Source organism: Phalacrocorax aristotelis, chromosome 6, assembly GCF_949628215.1.
Source record: "Phalacrocorax aristotelis chromosome 6, bGulAri2.1, whole genome shotgun sequence".
In the NCBI taxonomy this organism is placed as follows: Eukaryota; Metazoa; Chordata; class Aves; order Suliformes; family Phalacrocoracidae; genus Phalacrocorax; species Phalacrocorax aristotelis.
In genome coordinates this window covers 42,444,338-42,466,565 of record NC_134281.1, presented here as the reverse complement: position 1 = coordinate 42,466,565, position 22,228 = coordinate 42,444,338, and the positions used below count along the sequence as shown (strand labels likewise).

General features: G+C 39.3%; 1 protein-coding gene across 4 annotated transcripts; it reads right to left on the bottom strand.

Moving 5' to 3' along the window:
• Positions 1 to 1,446: 1,446 nt before the first annotated feature.
• TM2D1 (TM2 domain containing 1) lies at positions 1,447 to 21,377 on the bottom strand. Of its 4 annotated transcripts, XM_075097408.1 has the most exons (7): positions 21,009 to 21,377; positions 19,902 to 19,975; positions 17,538 to 17,646; positions 13,122 to 13,213; positions 9,734 to 9,807; positions 8,376 to 8,494; positions 1,447 to 2,677 (listed from the first exon to the last, which is right to left on the bottom strand). In XM_075097408.1, exons 1-6 carry the CDS (start codon positions 21,185 to 21,187, stop codon positions 8,384 to 8,386), a joined length of 639 nt encoding a protein of 212 aa, XP_074953509.1. In that variant the 5' UTR covers positions 21,188 to 21,377; the 3' UTR covers positions 1,447 to 2,677; positions 8,376 to 8,383. The 4 variants fall into 4 exon arrangements, with proteins under 4 accessions (XP_074953509.1, XP_074953506.1, XP_074953508.1 ...); XM_075097405.1 differs by lacking the exon at positions 8,376 to 8,494 and having other exon boundaries at positions 21,009 to 21,376; XM_075097406.1 differs by lacking the exon at positions 1,447 to 2,677 and having other exon boundaries at positions 6,738 to 9,468; positions 21,009 to 21,376.
• Positions 21,378 to 22,228: the final 851 nt, after the last annotated feature.

Below are 22,228 nucleotides of genomic sequence, written 5' to 3'. Positions count from 1 at the left end.
TCAGGAATTACATGACAAATTAAACAATTATGTGTTTTAGTGCTGAGCATCTATTTAAACATTTAGCGTCAAACATGCATTTAGCATGGATTCCACGGGCATTTATACTTTTCCCTGCCACCTGTAATTCTACACTGCATTATTTTACTGCGTGTCAAGAGTTTCCCCGGTCCAGTATCTATGCCTTGAAGAGATTTCTTTATCATTTAACTTTATTACAGAAGGCACTGCCTGGACACTGTTGGAGTGACAAGGACTATTTCCTTAATTACTGTACATTGATAATAGCATTTACTCTGGCAGCTCCAGTGCTATTCAATCAAGCAAGATTCAATACAAAAAAGCTGATTTGCCAAAAAAGAGATTAGCACAAGTGCCTACAGTCACATTCTATTTTTGAAGGTAAAGCTACTGTGTCTGTGAGCTTTCTTGTGGGAACTTTATAAAGAGAGATTAATCTAGTTTATCTCCTTCAAAAGATATTTGGGGAAATAGCAGAGAGTCACCGTTTAGGCTCTTTTGGTAATAATTTTCTATAAACATGTAAAATAAAGAACTGCGCAGAAAGTGCTCATCAGCAGCAGGAAGGTATATTTTTCTCTTACATGGACGTAGACATTTGTTGTGAAAAACTCTATGTTCCCCAGTTTGCTATTGCTGTTCTTTGTCATTTAATCAAGAGGTGACTGTAGCTGTTGCACTTTAAAATTAAATGCTATTATTTATGGTAGAACTTGTTCTAGTTAAAAATGCAGACCTCAGCACTGTGTACGTTTGTAAGCAGAAGGTTAAGCAGGACATTTTAAATGGTAAAGCAAAGGGCTTAATCAAGGCTGAAGAGCAAAATGCAGTGGGATAACAGATAAAGTAAATAGGCATTAATCACCATACAGGCTTAATCCAGGTATTAGGCAGTCTTGGGCTAATACGAAGACTCACTTACATAAGGACTCATTCTACCAACGCTTAAGTAAGTGAATAAATTTATTCTTGGGAAGAATTTCACCAATGTTAGAAGCCCTTGCAATATCAGGGCTACATTATGTCTTTGTAAAATGATCATTGCACAATTATTTTGCCTGAAGGGGATTTCTGAGTTAGGAGGCACGTGGGGGTGTGGTTCAACAAAGGAAAAAATTGAATCACCAGAGTATAAGGAGCCACTTTTCCTTTTTTTTTTCCCTTGACACTGTTTATTACCGTGACATCAAAATCCTAGCTAAGTACTTCTTGCCAAAGATGGGCCAGATAAAATCACGAATCCAGTATCATCTCATGGGAGACAGCTCACTGTCTTAGTGACAAATTTAGTGACTACAAATCCAGGCTTAGAACATAGTCCTTCCCTAGTCATAATCCAGCACTTGCACACTGGATTTACCTTTAACTACTGATGGACTAATATTTCAGTTTCAAGAAGATAATAGCACATCCATAGGTACGAAATTCACTATACAAAAGTTCCTTTATTAGATGCTTAGAAAGATTAAAGTGCTTCCACATTTAACTTTACATCAAAAATTCCAAATCTTTATACAAACAGACGTGTCATATGTGCCAGCACACAAACCCCAGCCCCTGGGTTTTGGCATCCTGGTCAGGTACGCTTGCCATACCGAGGCCTGAAACAGAACAGGCAGACCCACAGTAAGGACGACACGACCTAACCTGAGGAAAGGGGAAGGAGATGGAAGTGGGGAATGGGGTAGATGGCCACAGTTTATCTATTCGAGGAATTGCAAGATGAAAAAAAGATCCACAAACCTTTAACTGTGAATGTAGGAGAGGGACAGTGATGTAACTGTTCCCAGGGAACACTATTCTTATTTTGTAGAGGGAGGTGAGCCAAGATACTTAAGCTCTAGAGAACCTTTAACACAGGAAGCTATTTATCATAACAAGCTTGGTTGATACTGCTCCCATACTGAACCAATTAGATTAGCCTATTTCGTCATACTTCATAACTTGGGATGATAGGTTTCCAAGCATGGTACAGTGCAGTAATTGAATTTTGATCAAACACACATGGCCCATAACCCAGTATGTGAAACTTTCAGAACAGTTCACAGCTTTTAAATATCCAGTCAACATGTTGCCAAAAGTACAGGATGTACTTGATGCAAGTGGGAGAGGAGGGGGGGAGCACGAGTCCACGCTGTAACTTGGTACAGCTGTAAAACAAACATTTTTTTGTTCCGATTCTGTTCTTACTTTAGCAAAGGAGCTGGGAGGAAGACAGTGAACGTCAAGTAAGTCGTTTTTCTCCCCAACCCCCATACCCCCCAGACACACATTTCCCTTTTAACATTCTTAAATTACCACAACCTTTTAAATTCACTATACTGTACCTTCATACTGTATTAGACACACCAGCAATTCTGTTTGGTAGCATGACACATCCATTGCTTACACTTAGTTAACAAAATAACTTAAAAGTCACATGCATCATCCTCTTAATAGGGTTATAATCGATGGGACCATGGAATGAAAGCCCTAAAAATTACCCCCCACCTCTGCATTCCCCAGGCTTCTGCCTCTGCCAACACAATCCATACAGTGGGCAGTCTCGTCAGGCTCAAGGTGAACACTCAGTCAGTTCTTCACAGGCAGTGATATCCTCTTACATGTTCTTGCCATGTCTTCCCCACCGTAAATCCAAGGAACTTTGAAGAAGACTCTGTGTAAAGGAAACAGAATATGTTAATAAATTCATTCCTATGGCTCTGCTAACTAGGGGGCAAAGCACCCACCACAGAACAGGTTCATGACATGGAAAATGTTGTGCCAGACTTCCTTTGAGCAAGTAATGGTTATACATATCTAAGCGGCTCTCTGGCCTACTGCTAAGAGTCTGGCATGCTTAAGCAATGGATCAGGACATCACCAACCTCTGCATGTGGTGCTGCCAACTTCCTTCTCAGCTTTGAATGCTTTGACCTGAAAGGCAGCTGGAGGAAGCTCCAGGCATCTCTGCTACCTGAAGGAGAAGCGCCAGGGCAGCCAACACCTTCACTTTCATTGAGGTGGTGCAAATGACACAAAAGATGGGCATTACTGCTACAGCCCTCCAAAGACTGTAGGATCTGACAGTTTACCCAAGCGCTGCTAGTTGCACTCTGTGGATCATCTGCCTCCGAGCCGTCTCACACACCTGTTCTGGAGTACAGCTGTGTAAGAGAAGCTGCCACAGGTTCCAAGGGGAGAAGCGGTGCTTTTCAGATGTAAAAAAATGTACATCTCATTTAGTTGATTTGGGACAGGTATATTGCCCTGTTACAGCTGCCACCCTGTCAGAGACAGAGCGCAGAGGATGCGCTGGATCCATCTCCCTCCCCACCCCACTCCCCACTAAGTTATGATGCTGCAGAGAAAAGAAAAAAATGTAAAAGAATTTGATGTTCAACTTATCAGACTTAGACCAAGCCTCAGCTCAAACCAAGGTTAAATAGGCATGTTCTAAGCCTCTTAAAGATAGGATTTATACTGTAATTACAGTAATGGAAACTGATCTTTATGATTTTCACACTGCCTAAAATTCTGCTGTGTCATATGCATCTGCAGAGCCTGAGAACTGTGCTTCTGGGAGAGAGCACTGCAGACCTGAAAGCAGCCTTTCAAACATATAATGGAGAATTATCAGAGCATGAGTATGTTCGAGATTATAATAAAGGACGAAGAGTAAGAATCAGAAATCCTGAGTTTGTATTTGAGACAAGCAGCATTTTTTAAACACTTCCTTTTGTTGGGAGTTTATGGAGCTAGATCTTCATCACACATGGTGCCAACTGCATTGAGACTGCCCTTTCTGTTCTTACATTTCCTTTCTTTTCCTTTGCTACAGTCTTAGGTCTAGAGAGTGAGAACGCATCTTGGAGGACAGAATCCTCACATCCACTTTCCAGTTTCTTCTGTTGTGCAAGGAAAAATACCTGAGTGCTAAGTCTTTGCTGTATGATAAAGAACAACTTCAGAAGATTTGGAGATCTGATAGGGGGTTTGGCTCCACCTTCAGGAAGCAGAAGGCAAAGAGAGAACACGGGTCTAAGTTTCAGACACTTTCGGCAGAAACTGAAGCCTACAACCCCCTCTGACTGACATCCACTGCTACCCAATGTGCCTTTGCTTCATACATGTAAAAGATTCCCTGATCCGATGCCACAGCATTTCTACATACTTGATTCAGCTCTGAAGAGTCCAACTCATCCTAGAGGTACTTGAGAACTTGTGGCAGGATGTCTAAGGGTAGCTGATACATGAAAAAAGAGAGCTGATATATGAACAAAAGTAAATGAAAAGCAGCTTTAAGATAAAAAAAAAAGAAGTTGCAGCACATAGGATGTCATAGAGCTGTATCAAATATTACCAGCCATTTACACTGTCAGACTAAGGTTTCCATATTGAATGCAATTTTCTTATAATTCACAGAAATTAGAAAGGTTCTCTGGGTAACACAGATGGACTGAGAGGAAGAAAGTGGGAAGGGTCTTGATCAAATTTCAGTCTAGCAAAACACTTAAGCATATGCCTAAAGTTAAGCTATTTTTTTCCCTCAGATCCAGGCAGAAGATGCAAACAGAATAATCTCTTGTATTTCACCTCCTGGCAGACTCTGATGCAGGTTGACCAGAACATAGTAGCTGGTTAAAAAAAGCACGATTTAAGTTCATTACAATGATGCATTTCTTAAAGAAGCCATATAGTGACAATTTATAATAATGAAAATGGCAAAGTAGTTAGGGATGAGACGACACTGAGTTTGAAAGACTGTATGATGCATTAGTGAAATAATAGGCAATCACACAATTAGTGACAGTCCTATGAGGCAATGGAAATGTATGGATTCTTGCAAAATCTTGTCTTTGGCATTTTCCCAACTGGGTGCTTAAGCACCCAACTTTACTGTATTCAACATCATTTTCTGGAGGAAACAGGTTTGAAAACTGCAGAGCAAGCAATAGGAATGGTTCACGTGGCAGAAATGGACTAAACACCTAATGAATCTAAAAAAAACCCCAAAACACTGAGAAGAGATGCGAGAAGACTGAATAGACATAGCTGTGTAAGCAAATATAACTGAATATACTCTTGAGGAACAAGGGAAACAATTCTTGATGGGGTGACAACAGATGTTCTCAAAAAAAAATTCTAACGGAGCATTTAAAACACAAAGACCTTCCTGTGGAGCTGAGAAGTTTTACTGGCAGACGTATAGTAATGCATCTTTGGAAACATAGTAAAATCTGACATTTAAGGTGTTATCAGGTCCTGAAAGCAGAAGTGATATCTTCATGTAATAAGTGGTTGGTGGTGGTAGAGAGAGAAACAGTTAGGATAACAAAATACTGTCAAAGGAAGTTGCCATAGCATAGCTGTGATTTAAATTGCAGGAGGAATAACTAGTCAGAGAGTTTGTTCTAAAATATCTCTAAATCCGCTCTTTTGGAAAACAAACTCTAGACACAAATGAAAGATGCACAGGTTGACCTAACTGAACAAATACAATCCAGATCAATGTATTAATGCAGTAAGCACACCTAAGTACAACCACCTTGGCTCTGTGAGTGAATGCAAAGTGCCCAAATCTGAATGCTTCTACCAGCTACTGCTCTTTCAGATCATGGTTAAGCACGTTGCAGAAAACCCTAAAATGGACATTCAAAAAAAAAAAAAAAAAGGGACAGGTTTATGGAGTCATTTTTGCAATAACTGAACTGCACTGGTACTTAGGGAAGATTTGAATTTAACTCCTGGCGTGGATCTGCAGCATCTACAGTGAATAGCTTTATACAGGGTTTTAAATCTAGGCACTTCAAATTATTTTTTTTAAGCTCTGGCATTTACTTTTTGTGTTTTTTATTTTTAAAGATACAGAATAATACTTCTCTGTCTTGTTGGAATGTTGAAAGGATTCCTAAATATCTGCAAGGTCAGCAGATATAATTTTATCTGGGAACAAGGCAGGAGGATGACATAGTACATTGCCTAATTATTTTTATTGCTTTGCAACTGTTTTCAGGAAAACAATCCAGAGAGAAGTTTATTCCAGTGCAGTCAGAGCAATCAGAACTACAGAAACACTAGGATGGACAACTTGATTGACAGGAGAAAGCTAAAGCAGGCGGCAACACAGAAAACCATCATAGGACAGACATTTTGATAAATATTACTGTAGCCAATTTATTATTAACACAGTGGGACAGCTTTACATCTTGCCTCACACTTTTCACAGCCCTTATGGTAAACATGCCATATCTGACAATTACAAGATGAAAACAAAGACCTCACTAACTCTCTACTGGCCCTGCAGTACTATCTGCTTACTCACGTAACCCTCTCTAAACTTCAGCTAGGCAACTAAACAAGCATATAGAAATGCAGATATAGAACATACAGAAAAACTGTAACTTGGAATAACAAATCTTTCTCTCTGCTGGCTACTTGGTTTCTGGGATTACCAAACTATCTGATGAACCTCATAACTAATCATATTTTAATCTGATTCACACAAAATCGCTCCTATATTCTTTTATGGATAATGGAGCACAAGATGGACTGCTGAAATCATTAAGTCAAGCCCTCAGCTTCTTGTACACATAGAGGTACATTTTAGAATGAAATCTTGTGTGATGAGTTGCCCAAAGCTATCTTTTTATTATAATGTCCATTGTATCTTTTTATTTTCACAGCTATATTATCAGCTTCAGGGTTAAAAAACAAAAAGTAGACAAGTCACAGGATGATCTTAGCCATGAGATTTTATTTGATTCAAACATTTATTTTCCATCCACTTCCTCTGTTTTTGAAAGTATTTCAGGAAACAAAACTGATACGCACAAAGAGCATTCAGTGAAAGAGACAAAAGGGAGATGCAACAAATTATCAGGAAAGTGAACAAAGCTGACGGAGTGCTCTTGTCTCTCTGAACCCACAAGTAAAACACACGTTAGCAAGTATTCCAAAACTACATCTTCCTTGTGTGATGGAAAGAATTAATGTTAAGGACAAAGTATTCCTTGTGGTTTATTGTCCTTACATGATATGTCAGGTTACGCTTATTTGGAAAAAATAGGATTTCTTTACAAAGCTTTCTATGTACCAGTCTTGATGTAGGTTTAAGAGAGACTAAAAACCATAAATTACACTTTAAAAAAATCAATTTAGGAACCTCTGTTTTGTAATTCCCTTAAAAATACCATTTGTGGACACATTAATAACATTTTGAAAGTTTCACTCCGAAACCAAAAGAACAGTCCAAATTTTTGAACAATATCTACAGTAAAGTTTATATCACGTGGATTTCTCACACAGTTACTGCCGGTTTTCATTAGAAGGTGAAGGGAATGTTTAAATGTCAAATAACATGAAGATTCTGTTGACATGTTTTCTGTCTGTGTGTGTATATACTTGTCTTTAAAGGAATATCTAGGTAAACCTTGGTTGTCCTAAAGACTTTGGTCAAACAACTTCAAAGGATACAGAATTTGTTTCACTGAAACACAACTGATCTAAAAGAAGAACCTTCTAAGGGCTTTGTTAGTACAAAGAATTAACTTTTTTGACACTCTGTAGCTGTAAAAAACATGCACCAATTTCAGAAAAAGAAGGTATGTGTTTCACTATGGATAGCTGCAAGGGAGGGGGTAAAAAAAAAAATCAAAATAAGCAGAACAATTATTTCCTATTCTAACCTCAGGGCATGTCAACATCCACCCTCCTTTTTGTGTTGTGTCATCTATGGTTCTATTTTTTATGCATCCATATTTCTGCTGTTGATCAGCACTGACAAAATTTTGCAACTTGACTAAAATTTGCCTTTCAACTTTACATAAATAATTATTTCAATTAATTTCACATGATACACCAGCACAAGATTTAGGGCCATCTGGATTTTAACTAACAGAATAGAAGGAAAGACAGTTTCTGGGGTTTGGGATGTTTAAGTTCATTTACAAACTGCCACCCATAGTTACAAAAAACAGATCCCAAGTGTAATCCTGGCCCATCCACGCTAAAATGCTCATCAATTTCAAAGAACTAAAGATCAGCATAGCTGCTCTGAACTACTCTCCGCCTCTCTATAACACCCTAAATTATACTTACAGAACATCAGTGCAAATTGCAAAAGCCTGCACATTTCACAAATGGTACACCTTAGCAACACACTGTGCTCACAAAAAGAGAGCAGTCACAAAGACACTTGGCGCCTTTGAGGTAAACTCATTCACTTGAGGAATTTTCATATTTTATCACCTTTGTTCAATATACATTTAATATTCAGTTCTGATGAAGTGCGATTAATAAGTCATCAGCAATTTCAGTGGATGGCTGGATCCATCTTTAAAAATAAAATGCACCTATGCATTTGTGACACTTACTGCCAGGGTTAGGGATAGGTCTGCATTTTCCTGAATGTTGCATTGGTAATAGTGAGCCGTGTAAGCCTTGCTCCATAGTAATCTATAATGTAACTAGAGCCATCGGAAGGTCCAACAATCTACAAGAGAAAAAGAACCAAGACTTCTCAATATGAAGTGAAATATATACTTTGTACTAATGTCTCAATTACTGCTAATTTTCCCATCATAAAATTAGTCATGCTTAATTAGTCAAACAGAAACTAGATTTATTTTGAAGTTATGCTGTAGTTTAACTATTTTAGTGAGCACTGTCTCAGAAGGAACATTTCCCTAGGGCTTCTAATCAACCAAATTACATAGCCAGGCACTGGTACTAGGTTAAGCTGATGAGGATTTGAGTCACAAAATCAGGCTAACAAATGAGTGGGTTCCAAACCACTTTTCTTGAACAAAGGAGGGTAGGCAGGAGAGAATTAGGCTGATGACAAGTATCTTTGAAATACTGCACAGGTAAGGAATGGAGAGAAGGAGAGAAGATCATGGCTTTTTTGTTCTGGAAATGCTAAATTGATGTGGGGTCACCAGGGAGATGAATAAGGAGAGATGAAAGATACTCTCAACTGTATCTGAAAGTTATCTGAGGCAAGATCACTGCAGTAGCATAGAAAAGAATTTGAGAATGCATATACTTTAAAAGACATATATACAAGGATTTACACTTCAAAAATATTTTTCTATAAACCCATATAAACAATTTCTATATTCACAATGCATTTTAAGTTCATCATAGGCAATTTGTAATTCATGTTAAATGGATGCACTGTAGAATAAGACAATTTGGCAATTTCATGTTGTCACAAGATGTCACCCCAGCTGGGGATTTAACCATCATGAATCCTAAAGTCACAGGTCTCAGGTGATAAGGGACTTGTACTTGGAGGAGAGGAATAAAAAACAAAGCAGCAATGTCCTTTCTCCTGCACACTAGACGGACACCCCAGATGATGCGCTCCATCAGTATAAAGCACATGCAAACAACTTCAGGATTCAAGGAACAGCAGGATATCTCATGCAAAGTCCAACATGGTGCCACATAAAGAGCTCATGGATTCTGACAAAGTGAATTTATGGTGTTATAGCTTCCAAGCTATTCATTACGAGTATTTATAGATAGCTAATCTATTTTTTAATTCAAACAACAAATATATTTTGTATCCATATTCTATAACATCAATCTACAAACAGAGCTAAAATAACTGCCTTTATTTTTCAATATACAAAGCTTCTAAAGGCTAAAATACTAACAAAGAATTAACAATCAAATCAAAGCTTTAACAAACACAGATTTGTATCTTGTTTTGAAAGCCCTGACTCACCTGCATTGAAATAAGTATGAAATCAATTAGGCTACCAATTCCACAAAATCCTACAGTGCAGAACTTTAACAAACCTACAAAAGGAAAATAAAATTTAGCTGTAGCTTTAAGCCAGCCATTATGAAGTTCATAGCTTTTTGGTGGCAATCACATCCCAACTCTCTCCCCATCCCACAATATATATATATAAATACACACACATATATCTAGAGACAGACCTAAAGTTAAAGATCCTTAATTAACCGGAAAAAAACAAACAACATATTCATATTTCTAAATCCTGAGTACACTTCAAAGATTTTAAACATTAACAGTTTATTTTTTTTAACAGATAAATATTCTTAAACAATGAAAGGCAAAAGTTGATAACCATGTTACTGGAAATTTTCCTTTCTTTGAGGCACAGACAGAATAAATCCAAACTTGAGCTGCAAAATTTACTTATGAAGAGAAAGAGACTTTCTATCATCTCATGAGTTGCTGCACTTACTGATTTGACTTTCAGAACATGCTACTTTGAAGAACAATCTTTTGTATGTTTGCTGAAATAGGAATTTATTTTGAATATATATAAACACTTCTTTTTAACCAGTATTCAAAAATGTTCTTTTTTGTACAAATAAATGAAAGATTAATAGAAAATATATGGGAATAGCAACTAACAGATAAATGTTTCATTGGAAGTTGCCTTGCAAGGCAGACTTCATTTGGAAAATGCCTTCAGAAGAAGCAGGCTGTCTTAAATTTTTTTTTTAATATCAGTAGTTTCTTGTACAATGGATTTAATACTATGATTACTATATATATTATAAGTAATGTTTCAGCTGAGCTAGGCAAACATCTAGGTTATTTTGAGAATGAGATACTCATTGTGAAGACATTTGTCTCTATACCCAGGTATAGACAGCATGAAGAGAAATGTGTATCTGTTGCATTTAAGTCAGTTGTAGGCTATGCTGTACAGGGAAAACACAGTTCCCTACTAAAAAGCATATCCTTACTGTGCTTACAGGGGCCAGCAAACTTCTGAGGCAAGAGAGAAAGCATGTTGATAACATCAACCAGTGTGGATCCCAGAGCACCTCTTCCCCACAGCTACGAGTTTTGCTGTGCACGTAATACCTGCTAGTAAAACCACACAGCTGTTTTCCAAAGAACGAGCCTGCTCTCAGTCAAACACCTGAAGGTCTCCTGACCTCTGCCTTCTCCTTTGTGCTCCCCCTCTCTCAAACACAGCAATCTGTCCTGCATACCACCTCCTCTCCCCCATGCCCTGTTTATGAGGCTGCATGTGGAGAGGAGTGGGGGAGTAACTGCTTGCACGCTGCAGGAAGAGCATCCCACTGTCTGGATATAGCTCCCATAGTTGACAAGATGAAACTCAAGATGAAACTAGCCTGATTTATAAACTCCAGGGAGACAGTTTATAACCTCTCCATGGAACAGCACAGTAGTCAGAGAGAACAAGGAAAATACACCTAATGACCACAAAGATGAAAGAGTAGTAGCAGGACAGACTTTCAACTGATTAGAAGAAAAGCCTATGTGCATATTACAATTAAAGTGGTGACACTTAAACACGCAAAAAACTAAGTATATAATTGTTTGAAACAACTTGTTCCCAGTGGCTGATGCACAAGACTTGCAGCAGCCAGACATAGTTAGCCTGGGTATCAGTACTGGCAGTAGTACAACAAAATGTAACGGAAACAGCCAGCTAAAGAAATGCTAGCCTCAGGAAACAACAGTTAAGATGATTAAATAATGTCAAACTCTGGTGAACAGTTTACTTTGCTATTACCTGCATCAAGTGCAATTACCATTTAAGATATTTATTTGTGATGCTCCTTATACCATCTCCTCTCAAGCTCTGGTCCTGAACCTCGCTGCCAGTTGGCATTTTAGGAACCCAGTTCTCTTACCAATGCTGGTTCCAGCAGCAGCTCCAGTTTACTTGAGGAACTGGCTGCTCCATTATGTTACTGGATGTAGAAGAACTGTTTCTGAACCTGGCATATGGTTCTGGAGTGGAGAGTAAAGTGGATTTTTTTCTTCCTCCTCACCTCCCTCCCCACACGCAGATCACACTGAGAAAATAAACTGCTCTAAAGCATGGAGGGAAAAAATAGTGCTCTTGCACAGTAATAACTTATGGTTTAGTTCACAGTGTGTGGGAGAGGAAGAGGTTGCCTTCCTGATTTCTTCATATTCAATAGTTTGTTTATATTTGTGCTCTCTTTAAGCAAAAGAGAAGGAAAAAAATAAATCAAAGAGCATTTACAGTCTTCATTATGCTTGTACAAAACATTTCAATGCTATTACCTTTCTTTACCATTTTTTGCCAAGGCATAGATGATGTAAAAAAATCCCCAATTAACCACTGTCAAGAAATCCAGTTTATTGACTTTTTTTCCTACTCTTACCTATTTGATTTTGTCTTCTTTACCTTTCAAAAGCTTGAAAACTTGACTTTGGAAAAATTTAATTTTAAGTCTTAACTTTGGTTACTGGCTACAGTATATTCCAGTAGGGTTAACAAGCATGAGCCATAAGAACTTCCATATAAGAATGGAGGATTTATAAGTCAGCATTACCACATTATATAACAAAATAATACTGCAAAATATTATTCCATATCCAATGATATAACAGAAAGGTACACCTTATTGACCACTCCAAAAATTTACCTTTTTATGAAACTGAAGTAAGTAAGTAAGTGCTAATTACAGAATCTCAGGGAAAAAAGACACAGATGTTAACACAAGATTATTGAGAAGGACAGATAACATTATTAAAAAAAAACCAAGAGTTTACATTTAATGGGCAGAAACATTTATTTAACAGCCAGAGGCACCATCACCCTGGGAATCAAGTCCTAAAAACACTAACCAGAGGTAGGTCTTTTTAAAGGTTCCAGCTTCTGTTACTAATACTATGAGCTATCTTGAAAGTATGTATATGCCAGAAAAAATTCCATATCCCAAAACACTAGGTTTACTGTAAAGTTTGTCCACTATTTTCCTGGCAAAATCAGACATCATTTGAGTAGCTGGCACATGAGTCAAAACCACTTCTGTTTCAGTGCCTCACAGAGAATGCTGTGATAAACATCAATGCAAAGCAAACATAAAGCAAAACTATGAATAGGAATAATCATGTTTGCTTATTAGGATTTTATCTGTTGGACGGCTATACATCCATTTGTCACTGTTCACGCCAACAGAAGAGCAGGCTGTGGATAATGCAGGATTTTATCTTACTTGACAATAAAGTAAGGATTCTAGTTGTAAATATTAAAACTTCAGCCTTCACTACTCAAAACATAAGTATACACATACAACTCAGCCATAACAATAAGCTCAAAGAAAAAAATAAGAAATAAACTTACCTAATGCAGGATAGCCTAGATAAAATCTATCTGCTCCCAACCATCCAAGAAATAAGGACAGAGCCACTGCCACTTTGTAAGAGTATCCATTTCTGCCAAAAGAAACAAGTAATGTAGACAATGACTGCAAAATATATTCACTCATACTTTTGAGAATTAAAGTAGTGATTCATTTGCCTGCTGCTTCAGTTAAAAAAAACCAAAAACCACAAACAAAACAACAGACTTCTTGTTTATCTTCCATTAACGGACACAGAATTGATAATGTTAAGCTTTCAAACTGGGTAGGCATCTTCCATAAAGCAAGCTCAGCTGTGGCAACTCAAGTATACTTTTGCAGAATACAGATTATTCTGAAACTAAATAATGATTTCTTGTCAAAAGAGACACAATTCAGTTGCTGATACATTCCCAGTTTTACAGAGCACTTCCTAACAGTTCAGCCCTATTGAGACAAACCTAGAAAGCTAAGAGGTGTATGCATACTGTCTGTAGGCATTAATCTCACACACAGCCAAATTGAGAGGAACAGGATAGACAGGTGAGATGTCAGCAGAGACAGTAATTGCAATGAGATCTGAAGGAGAAATGAACCATGGCTACCAGTTGAAGAAGTTGCAAGGATTCAACAAGAAGGGTAAGTCATGTATCCATTTACTACACTCTAAAGGCACAAACTAATAAATGAAAAGACATGTTGACAGTACAAAGATGTAGAGTGGTAGAGAGGTACCCTGAAATTAAGCATCCCATGGTTAGTCATACAAAATACACAGATACAACAGACTTTTTGATATTTATCCTAATTGGTGCCATTCTTTCCATCATCTGGAGTGACATGGCCACCTAACCACCTGTAACTTTCACTGTTCATGTGAGCTTTACGCTAATAAGTGAGCTAGAAACATACAGCTATCAAAACTAGAACTTGCTGCATCCTTTGCTGCATTGGCAAACAGCTAGCTCCTGAAAAGAAAAGCAAACCCAAATGTAATTAGAACTTAGAAAAAAATTCAATAATTCACCATTTTGATACGTGCACTACTATGTGCCAGCAATTACTTAATAAGCCCAAATTAAAATCTTGGTTGACAGCTGAATAAAACATAGTTTCACAAAGACAGGAGCTAAGAAAGGTCCAAGCACCTTTATTAAGCACTTTCAATGCCAAATAAAGATGTACCTTTTTGCTTATTATCTAGATTTACTGGCTTTAAAACTTAATGGCAACATTAAATGATTAAATCATGACTTTTACCTCAATATTTGTTACTTAGCACTTATTTGCAACACAGAATACATTGGGCGTTCCTGGAACCTAATATAATGTAAATTATCATTTTTAGAACTGTCTTGTTTCCATTGTAAAGAACACTAATGGTTTTATTTAAAAGGTGAGGTAAACTGTTGGAAATTGTTTATCAACTACAAAGTGTCAACAACCCTCCAAGGACACTAAAGCATCAAAAGAGCTCTTACATAAAAGGTGGGAACACAGTTTAATTTGAGATGCTCCTGATCAAAACCAGTAATAAACTGAGCACTTGCCTATGAATTGAGATGCTTTTAAGAACAGAACAGTCTGCAACCTAGTCAACATCAAACTGATGGGCAGAAGAAATGTAGTATGAAGTGGAAGCATGTTAATATTGTAACAAGGCAGCATCCACTCTTGTATTTCCTTTGCCTTACTCACTCTTACAGATACATATATGCATTGAAGACTAGACCAACAAGTAGGAAAATAACACATCCCAGGCACCTAAAGGAATTTCTACAATGGGGTAAAAGATGTAATTTCTTTTCAGTTGCTCTTCTCAATTTTTCTTCCTTCTCAGCCTCATACAATCTTTATTCTTTTCTGCCTACATTTCTTCCAGATACCATGTTAAAAACTTTTTCTTCCAGCTCTCCCACACTAATCATTTATATGCAAGTACTGCTGTAGGTCACAGTGGTTTCTGTGCTCTTTCAGGGTCTCTTAGCACTGCTCAAAGACCTGTCCACACTGAACTTCATTAATTTCACAGACTACCATTTGATGGACTCCTTGCCAGGAATGGCAATACTTGAGCAATGGACATTTCAAGTCTGCAGAATCAGGGCCTGCATGTATTAGGGAAAATACATGATAGAGTGCCAATTTGGGGAATTCTAGAATTTGGCAAAAATCTACCTCCGAAACATCTAATTAAAACCAACCCAAAGCAATCCTGACTCCCAGTATTTCTTTGCCAGAGCAACCTTATTAGCACTTAAAAGCTTCTCCTTGAACTAATACTAGGAGCAACGTGAACACATCTACTTATACAAACATACATCATCTCCAGGTCTTGCTCTAAAGTAACTGGATCCCAGAACTGTTATCTGGACTGTTGTTAAATTACAGTTTTGGCTAAGCACAACTTGCTGATTTGCTCCTTCCAAAAGCTAGGGACAGAGATTAACCTGCTGTCCCCATGCTAGGACAGTCCTGCTATGGGAAGATGCCTTCTCAAACCAATTTTCTAGTTAAATAATGAGCAATTATTTCTGCCAGAAGACAGTTACAGTTTCCATCAAAACTCAGATAGGATGCTGGAAAATCTCCAAAAAAGCACAGGAAGGGCAGGCCTGTTGTAGTATCAAGCTGAAGATTCCTGCTTGAAACAATGTTTCTAACACTTAGGCAACATTCAAAATGCCTTATAAAAGACTTATATAATGATCAGTGATTAGACCACTTTTAAACAAGTGTACGTATGAAGGATGGTAATATTAATCTTGCTGCCACTTTGAACTGGCTTTGGGACATTATCAAGGGCATGTCTGCATAACCCTGCGTTCACAGTTGTACTTTACTGCGGTTTTCAGCAAGCCCACAAAGGGTGCTCTTCCCCTTCTGCCATACTAGCAGTCATGGGACTGGAAAAGCCACAGCAAGTTCTTTTGGTAGTGTAACCATTGATTATTTAATCATAAATAACAGTCATGATCAAGTAACAGTCATCATAAGAAGGATGACATTTTTTCTGCTTATATAGATTTGAGCTTTTAATCAATAAATGTAAAAAAACCCTACATTTAAAAAACGTTTCTAGAATATGTATTAAATCAAAGATACACATATACAAAAAACTCCAAACATAAGAATTACTGTCTACCCCAAAGAGGAAGCAATTTTATTGAACTAGTATAGCTCATCTTATTCTCAGTCCCCATCACAGATGGGACTGAAACACAATTGTTTCTGGACAAAAATGTTACTGAAGTCTAGTTTGCTAGCATTTAAATTTGATTAGATGTAATAATATGTTTTCTTCAGTTTGCTGAGCTTTGACTGTTGAGAAGACTAAATACAGAGAAAATATTTATGAAACTAAGAGGCAGAGCTGTACTTCTGAGTTAGGCAAATTATTGAGCAGTAAGTATCACATCAGAGTTACTTGCCCGCTAGTGTGATAAGGAATACCCAGCGAATGTTACTGGAGTTTTAATTTCCAAAGATTCCAGTAGGACAAAAGAAAAAGGCTCCTGCGTGAATCACACAAAAAGGAGAAACAAATGGTACTGACAGGTGTTCGCTAATCATTAGCATTGGCCAGTTGGAACATTTATTGGTATCCAGAGCTCTCCATTGCTCACAATGTGCTTTAGAAAAACCAGGTCCATCATTTTTGTGTTTCAGAAACAGGCTCTTAAAAGACACAGAGGACTTGATTAAATACAAAGGTTGTTCAAAAATAGTGAACAGTTCCTCCAAGAAATTTTTTTGAGGAACTGGAAAGAGACTTAAGTTCCCCCAATATTCATATATACTACAACTTAAGCCGCAGCTACAGGCACACTTTAAACTGGCATGAACCACTACTGCCACTGAACAGCGCAGCCCAGCCCAGCCCTCCTTTCTCCACTCTCTTATCCTTGAGTTGCCCTCATCCTTGTGCTGGCACACACACTTGAAGCGACTGTACTGTGACTCAAACTGGGGAACTGATCCAAGTTAGTTCTAACCCAGATCAGTTCCCTGATTCAGTGTTCAGTACGGTATGTCAGGGAAAGGGATGGAGAGGTGCCATCAGACAGCTCCTTTCAGCACCTGTGCGGATTTTAAGCATATGTGAAATGTAGTCTTAGCATTTGGAGCAAATTTTTGCCAGGGGAAAGTACTAAGTAAAGCAAAGGTAAAATACTAAGGTAAAGCAAAGATACAAACATAACTAAACAAAGAAAAATGTGTTCATAGCTGGGACAGATTTATTTATAAACATGCATGTTGTATCCTTATAGTGTTTATTAGAGGATTAAGTACTGGGCAACACGTGTACGATTCTACCTTACTTGTCTTTTTCCTTCTGTCAACTCATCATACTATTTTAGAAAAACTTCAGTGTGAAAACAAAGACAAATTATTACGAAGAACAATAGTGTACTTACACATTGCGACATGCAATAGGCTTGTAAAATCCAACTTCATGTCCCGTAAAGACTTTTTCTATGCCAAGGTGATCTTTGCAAGTAATATTTGGTGCTGGCAGACACTGAACTGAGGACAAAAAAATCATTTGAATTGAAGCAGTAACCGATTGGGTACTGTAGCATTTTTGTGACGAGACACAAGTGAAATACATAAATGAAGTTATACGGTGCAACAGTCTTGATACACAGCACAGTACACGCAGACATACTTTTAAGGCAGTCCTATCACTAACTTGTCTTTTTATACAATACATATTAAGCAAAATATATAAACCTAATTGCTGCCCTAATTCTGCTGTAATTTCCATTTTGGCTCCATTATTAGTCAAAGAAAAACCTAAACCTGAAACATTTTCATCATGAGAACAGTCAAATTTTGGAACAAGTTGCCCAGAGAGGTGGTGGCATCACCATCCTTGGAGGTTTTCAAGATGTGACTGCACAAAGCCCTAAGCAACCTGGTCTGAACTCAGTGCCAATGCTGCTTTGAGCAAGAGGCTGGACTATATGACTTCCTGAGGTCACTTTCAACCAAAAGATTCTGTTGTTCTGAGCTCAGGCTTGACTCTTAAGAGAACCAAAGTGAAAATCACAGCAGAAACTGACACCTGCTAAAAGTTTGCAATGTACTACCGGAATATTAGTCACTCTCCAATGTTGAAGTCTTGTTCTAAAGGGAAAAGTCCCAGTCCTTTACCCACTTTCTATTAGTTTTCAGTATTTTTGACTCCTGTTGGTTGGTTCCAACAAAACAGAAAGCCAGTTTCAACATTTTTTTCCAGATCTACCTATACTACCTACAGGCAAGAAGACCAGAATTTGGATTTTGTTTTAACATCTATCCATATTGCATAGGGACCAAAAAAAAAAAGGAAAAAAAATAATTTCAGGCCATCAGTTATCAGTAACAGCCAAAATATATGAGCTACCTGGACTTAACTGCTATAAAGTCCTACACGGATGTTACTCATCAATGTGCCTAATCTAAGACAACTACACAAAACTACATTCTTTCTTTCAAAAAAAAATTAAGCAAAGAAAGCAGTGCTTCCTTTTATTTAGAAGAAACCCAGAGCAGATTATATACAGGAAAGGACACAGCTTTCCTGTCAATGTCATGCCAGTCAGACTTGAAATCTGCTACTCAATGAGACTATGTGGATGCTTTGAATTAAACCCCTATTTGTTTGGGTGATGGATTCCAGAAAGATGTTCAGAAACTGTGGTGCTTCAAGCATGATCCCGAAGATAAATTTTTTATTACTTAGATAATACTAAAACAGGAAGTGGCTGAAATACTGTGGGGATAAACTAGTAACTGCTATGTGTGCAAAATACTCTATACAGACACAGAAAACACTGTTAATTAATTCAGCAAGTTTTCCCACTCTGAAGCTTATCTCCTGTTCAAATGTATAGCATATTAAATACAATCACATGGTAACTGGTTAGACAACTAACAATTTGAGTTATGATCAATCTTGAACTACAGAATATTCCTTCTGCTCACTGACTGGACATTTATAATCAGGGACATGATGTCAAAGATGATGTAAAGGGCTGAATAACTTAAAAACCGATCCATTTGGGACAGTACTTTCATCCAGTCTCTGAAGTATCTGGAAAACCTTCACTATCCCTGAGCATCCCAGTGAAGAAAATTATTCAGCATTTATGGAAAACAAAATAAGAAAGACAAAAAGCACACACATGTATTTTAAATATGAGCGCACATAAAGCAAAACTGTTGTGCTATTAGCTAACACAGAGACTATTTATTTCAGTGCCTGAGAACATCAGAAAAGCTAAACTTATGTAGTAAGCCAAGTGATCAATTTAAGCATTTTTCTGTTGTACTCCAAAGTACGTTAGAAATTAACATCAAAATAAATGTGCTTTCAAAACAGAACCTCATGGCACCAAAGACTCCTGATGATGGAAGGCACCATGTTTCCTTAAAAAACAGAAGATTTTGAAGGCTGTTCTGTCACATGTCAATTCTTTTAGTAAGTATATGCAAAATCAATATGACAAGAATGGTTTGTTTTAATCACAGTAGTGCAGGACAGAGCCTAGAGGATATCCTGTACATTGAAGAGATTTACCAGAAACCTCACTTACAAATGTACCAATCAGGGACAATGTATTTATTCATTTTTTGTAAAGCATCCAATCCACACAAGTGTTTTTCGCTTTCATACTAATGATATTACTAATCCCATGTTTTATAAAGCTCATTTAGCAGATACACAAATGCATATATTGAACACTTCCTTGGAAAACGTAGCTGCTGTCAGTATGTTACAAGTTAGAAATCCTTACCATATGCTGTGTGATTTGTACAATTGATTGGTTCTTGTGTACTATTATCTATTTTAGGCTCATCGCACATATATGTTCAGGTAATTGAGGAAAATATTTTTCATATGAAACACTACAACAGGTTTAACGGTAATCTATTCCACACTCTTTAAACTCTGAGGATTTAAGATGCACCTTGATGTTAGCTTTCCTTCCTAGCCATCCCCCAAAATAGGAACAGCACATTACCATACAGCAAATCTGTTAATCCAATTTAATACACCAATATATCGCATAAGCTCCACGTTTAATTAGTGCTGCAGTCAGCACTACCTAAAGCAACTACAATGTTTATCAGTCATGGCCTCTGTATTTGAAGGCAACAAGGTAGCATGCCTAATCTAGTCTTCTTCCCTTATATCAGAGTACCTTTTAATTGAGGCATTTGGTTGAGAAGGTTAAATCTACAGTAACATATGGAACTCAAAGTACACCTAGAAGTGAACATCTGAAATGCCAGGAATTTAGAAAAAACCTGAGCAGGAACTTATTTCCAGAGATCTGAACTCCCACGGCCAAGTAAAGCAGAAGATGAAGTTAACTTTTCCAAGATTTGCTATCCTGACACTTTTGATCTGCAGCTACATCAATAACTGTCAGCTACCATCAACAAACATTTCCTGGGGATGGCCTGACACGCCTTTGGAGAGTCAGGAGCCTCGCAGCTAGAGTCTCTAACACCTGCGCCCTGCTCCTTTGGACTGTGGAGGAAGACCCAATATTTCGCAAAGCCACCGTGTCTCACTCGACTGTCCTGCAAAAAAAAAAAAAAAAACGCGGGGGGGGGGGGAGAAGGGGGTCTCATCTCACGGGATTTTCTCTTTAAAAATCAGAAACACCCCAAACCCGCACACATGCACACTCTGTACCACCCCCAAAATAAACCTACGCCTCTGCAGACGTGCCCTCTCCTGCTCCTTGCAGCCGAGACCCCCCTCGAGGCTCCTGACCTGAGGCTTTCTTCGACCCCCGCCCCGTCAGGCACCTCCGCCCGCCCGGGCCCCATCACCATAGCAACCGAGCCCCCTCCGCCCGCCCCGGCCCCGGCCCCGGCCCCGCTCAGGATATTGCCCCAGCCTCAGCTCGTCGCACTTGAGCGGCGGCTCCGTGCCCGCCGCTCCCTCCACGGCTGCACCCGCGAACCAGAGGAGAAGCAGGATCCCGGCCTCCGCCGCGCCTCTCCGCCGCCCCGGCCCCGCCGGCAGCCGCCCCGGCCGGGAGGCCATGATGGGAACCGCCGCTGCCATCAGCTGACTCGCCGGCCCAAACGGCGCCGCGGGGAGGAGCGGCTCCGCCGCGGGGAGAGGCCTCCCTGCCTGCGGGGAGGGGCGGGGTGGGGTGGAGGGGGTCCTGCGCGTTGTTCGTTGGCTGCTGAGGGGGCTGATTTGGGGGTGTGTGTGTTTTTTCGGGGGGTTGACCTCAGCAAATATGGCTCCTGAGGCAGCTAATGGTCAGCGCTGAGGGCAGAGCGTGCCCCTACTCAAGATGGCGCTCCTACCGCCCTGGCGGCGGGACTGGTCGGCTCGTGCCCTGAGTAAAGATGGCCGCACCTGCCACTAGCACCTGGTGGGACGGGGCCCACCTGCCCTTACTTAAGATGTCGGCCATAAGGAGCTGTGGATCGGTGTGGGGGGTCGTTAAGCAGTCCTCTCGGCAGCGCGGAGCTGAGGCCGCTCCTGGGTGTTGACACTGCGGGGAGGCGAGTCACCTGCAGCAGGAAGCGCCCCGGTGCCTTGAACCGAGCGGCGGGCGGGGGACGCCGGGACCGGTGGGCAGGCTGAGCCGGGCCGGGCCGGGTGAGGGCATGTCCCGAGAGGGGAGAGGCGAACCCTCCCTGCTCTTCCAAATACCGAAGCTGTAACTTTAGCCCAACAGGTGAAATGTTGCCTCGGGGTGTTGGTACGAGGGGGTGTCCCTGGTGTTGTCTGGAGATTGCTAGGAACTTTCAAAAGAATTTTAAAAAGCAGAGGAGAGGTTAAAGGGATGGCTTGTGCCGCTCTTCAGCCAGCCGGTACCGGTCAGTAAACCCTTCTGCTGAACCACGGCTCAAACCTGGGCTGGGGCAGTGCCCTCATAGCCAGGTGGGGCTGGATGGGCCTTGTGTGCTGTCAGTGTGTCCAGGACACACAGAGCAGTCAGATTAAAGCAATAGTTTGAAATTGTTATTCTATTTTCACATAAAATTGTGATTGTATTGTTACAAATGCTTTTTATTTTATTTTTAAAATGAATACTAAATACCTGGAGCAGGCAAGCCTTTATCATCAGCAGCATTTGATCTTTGTAAA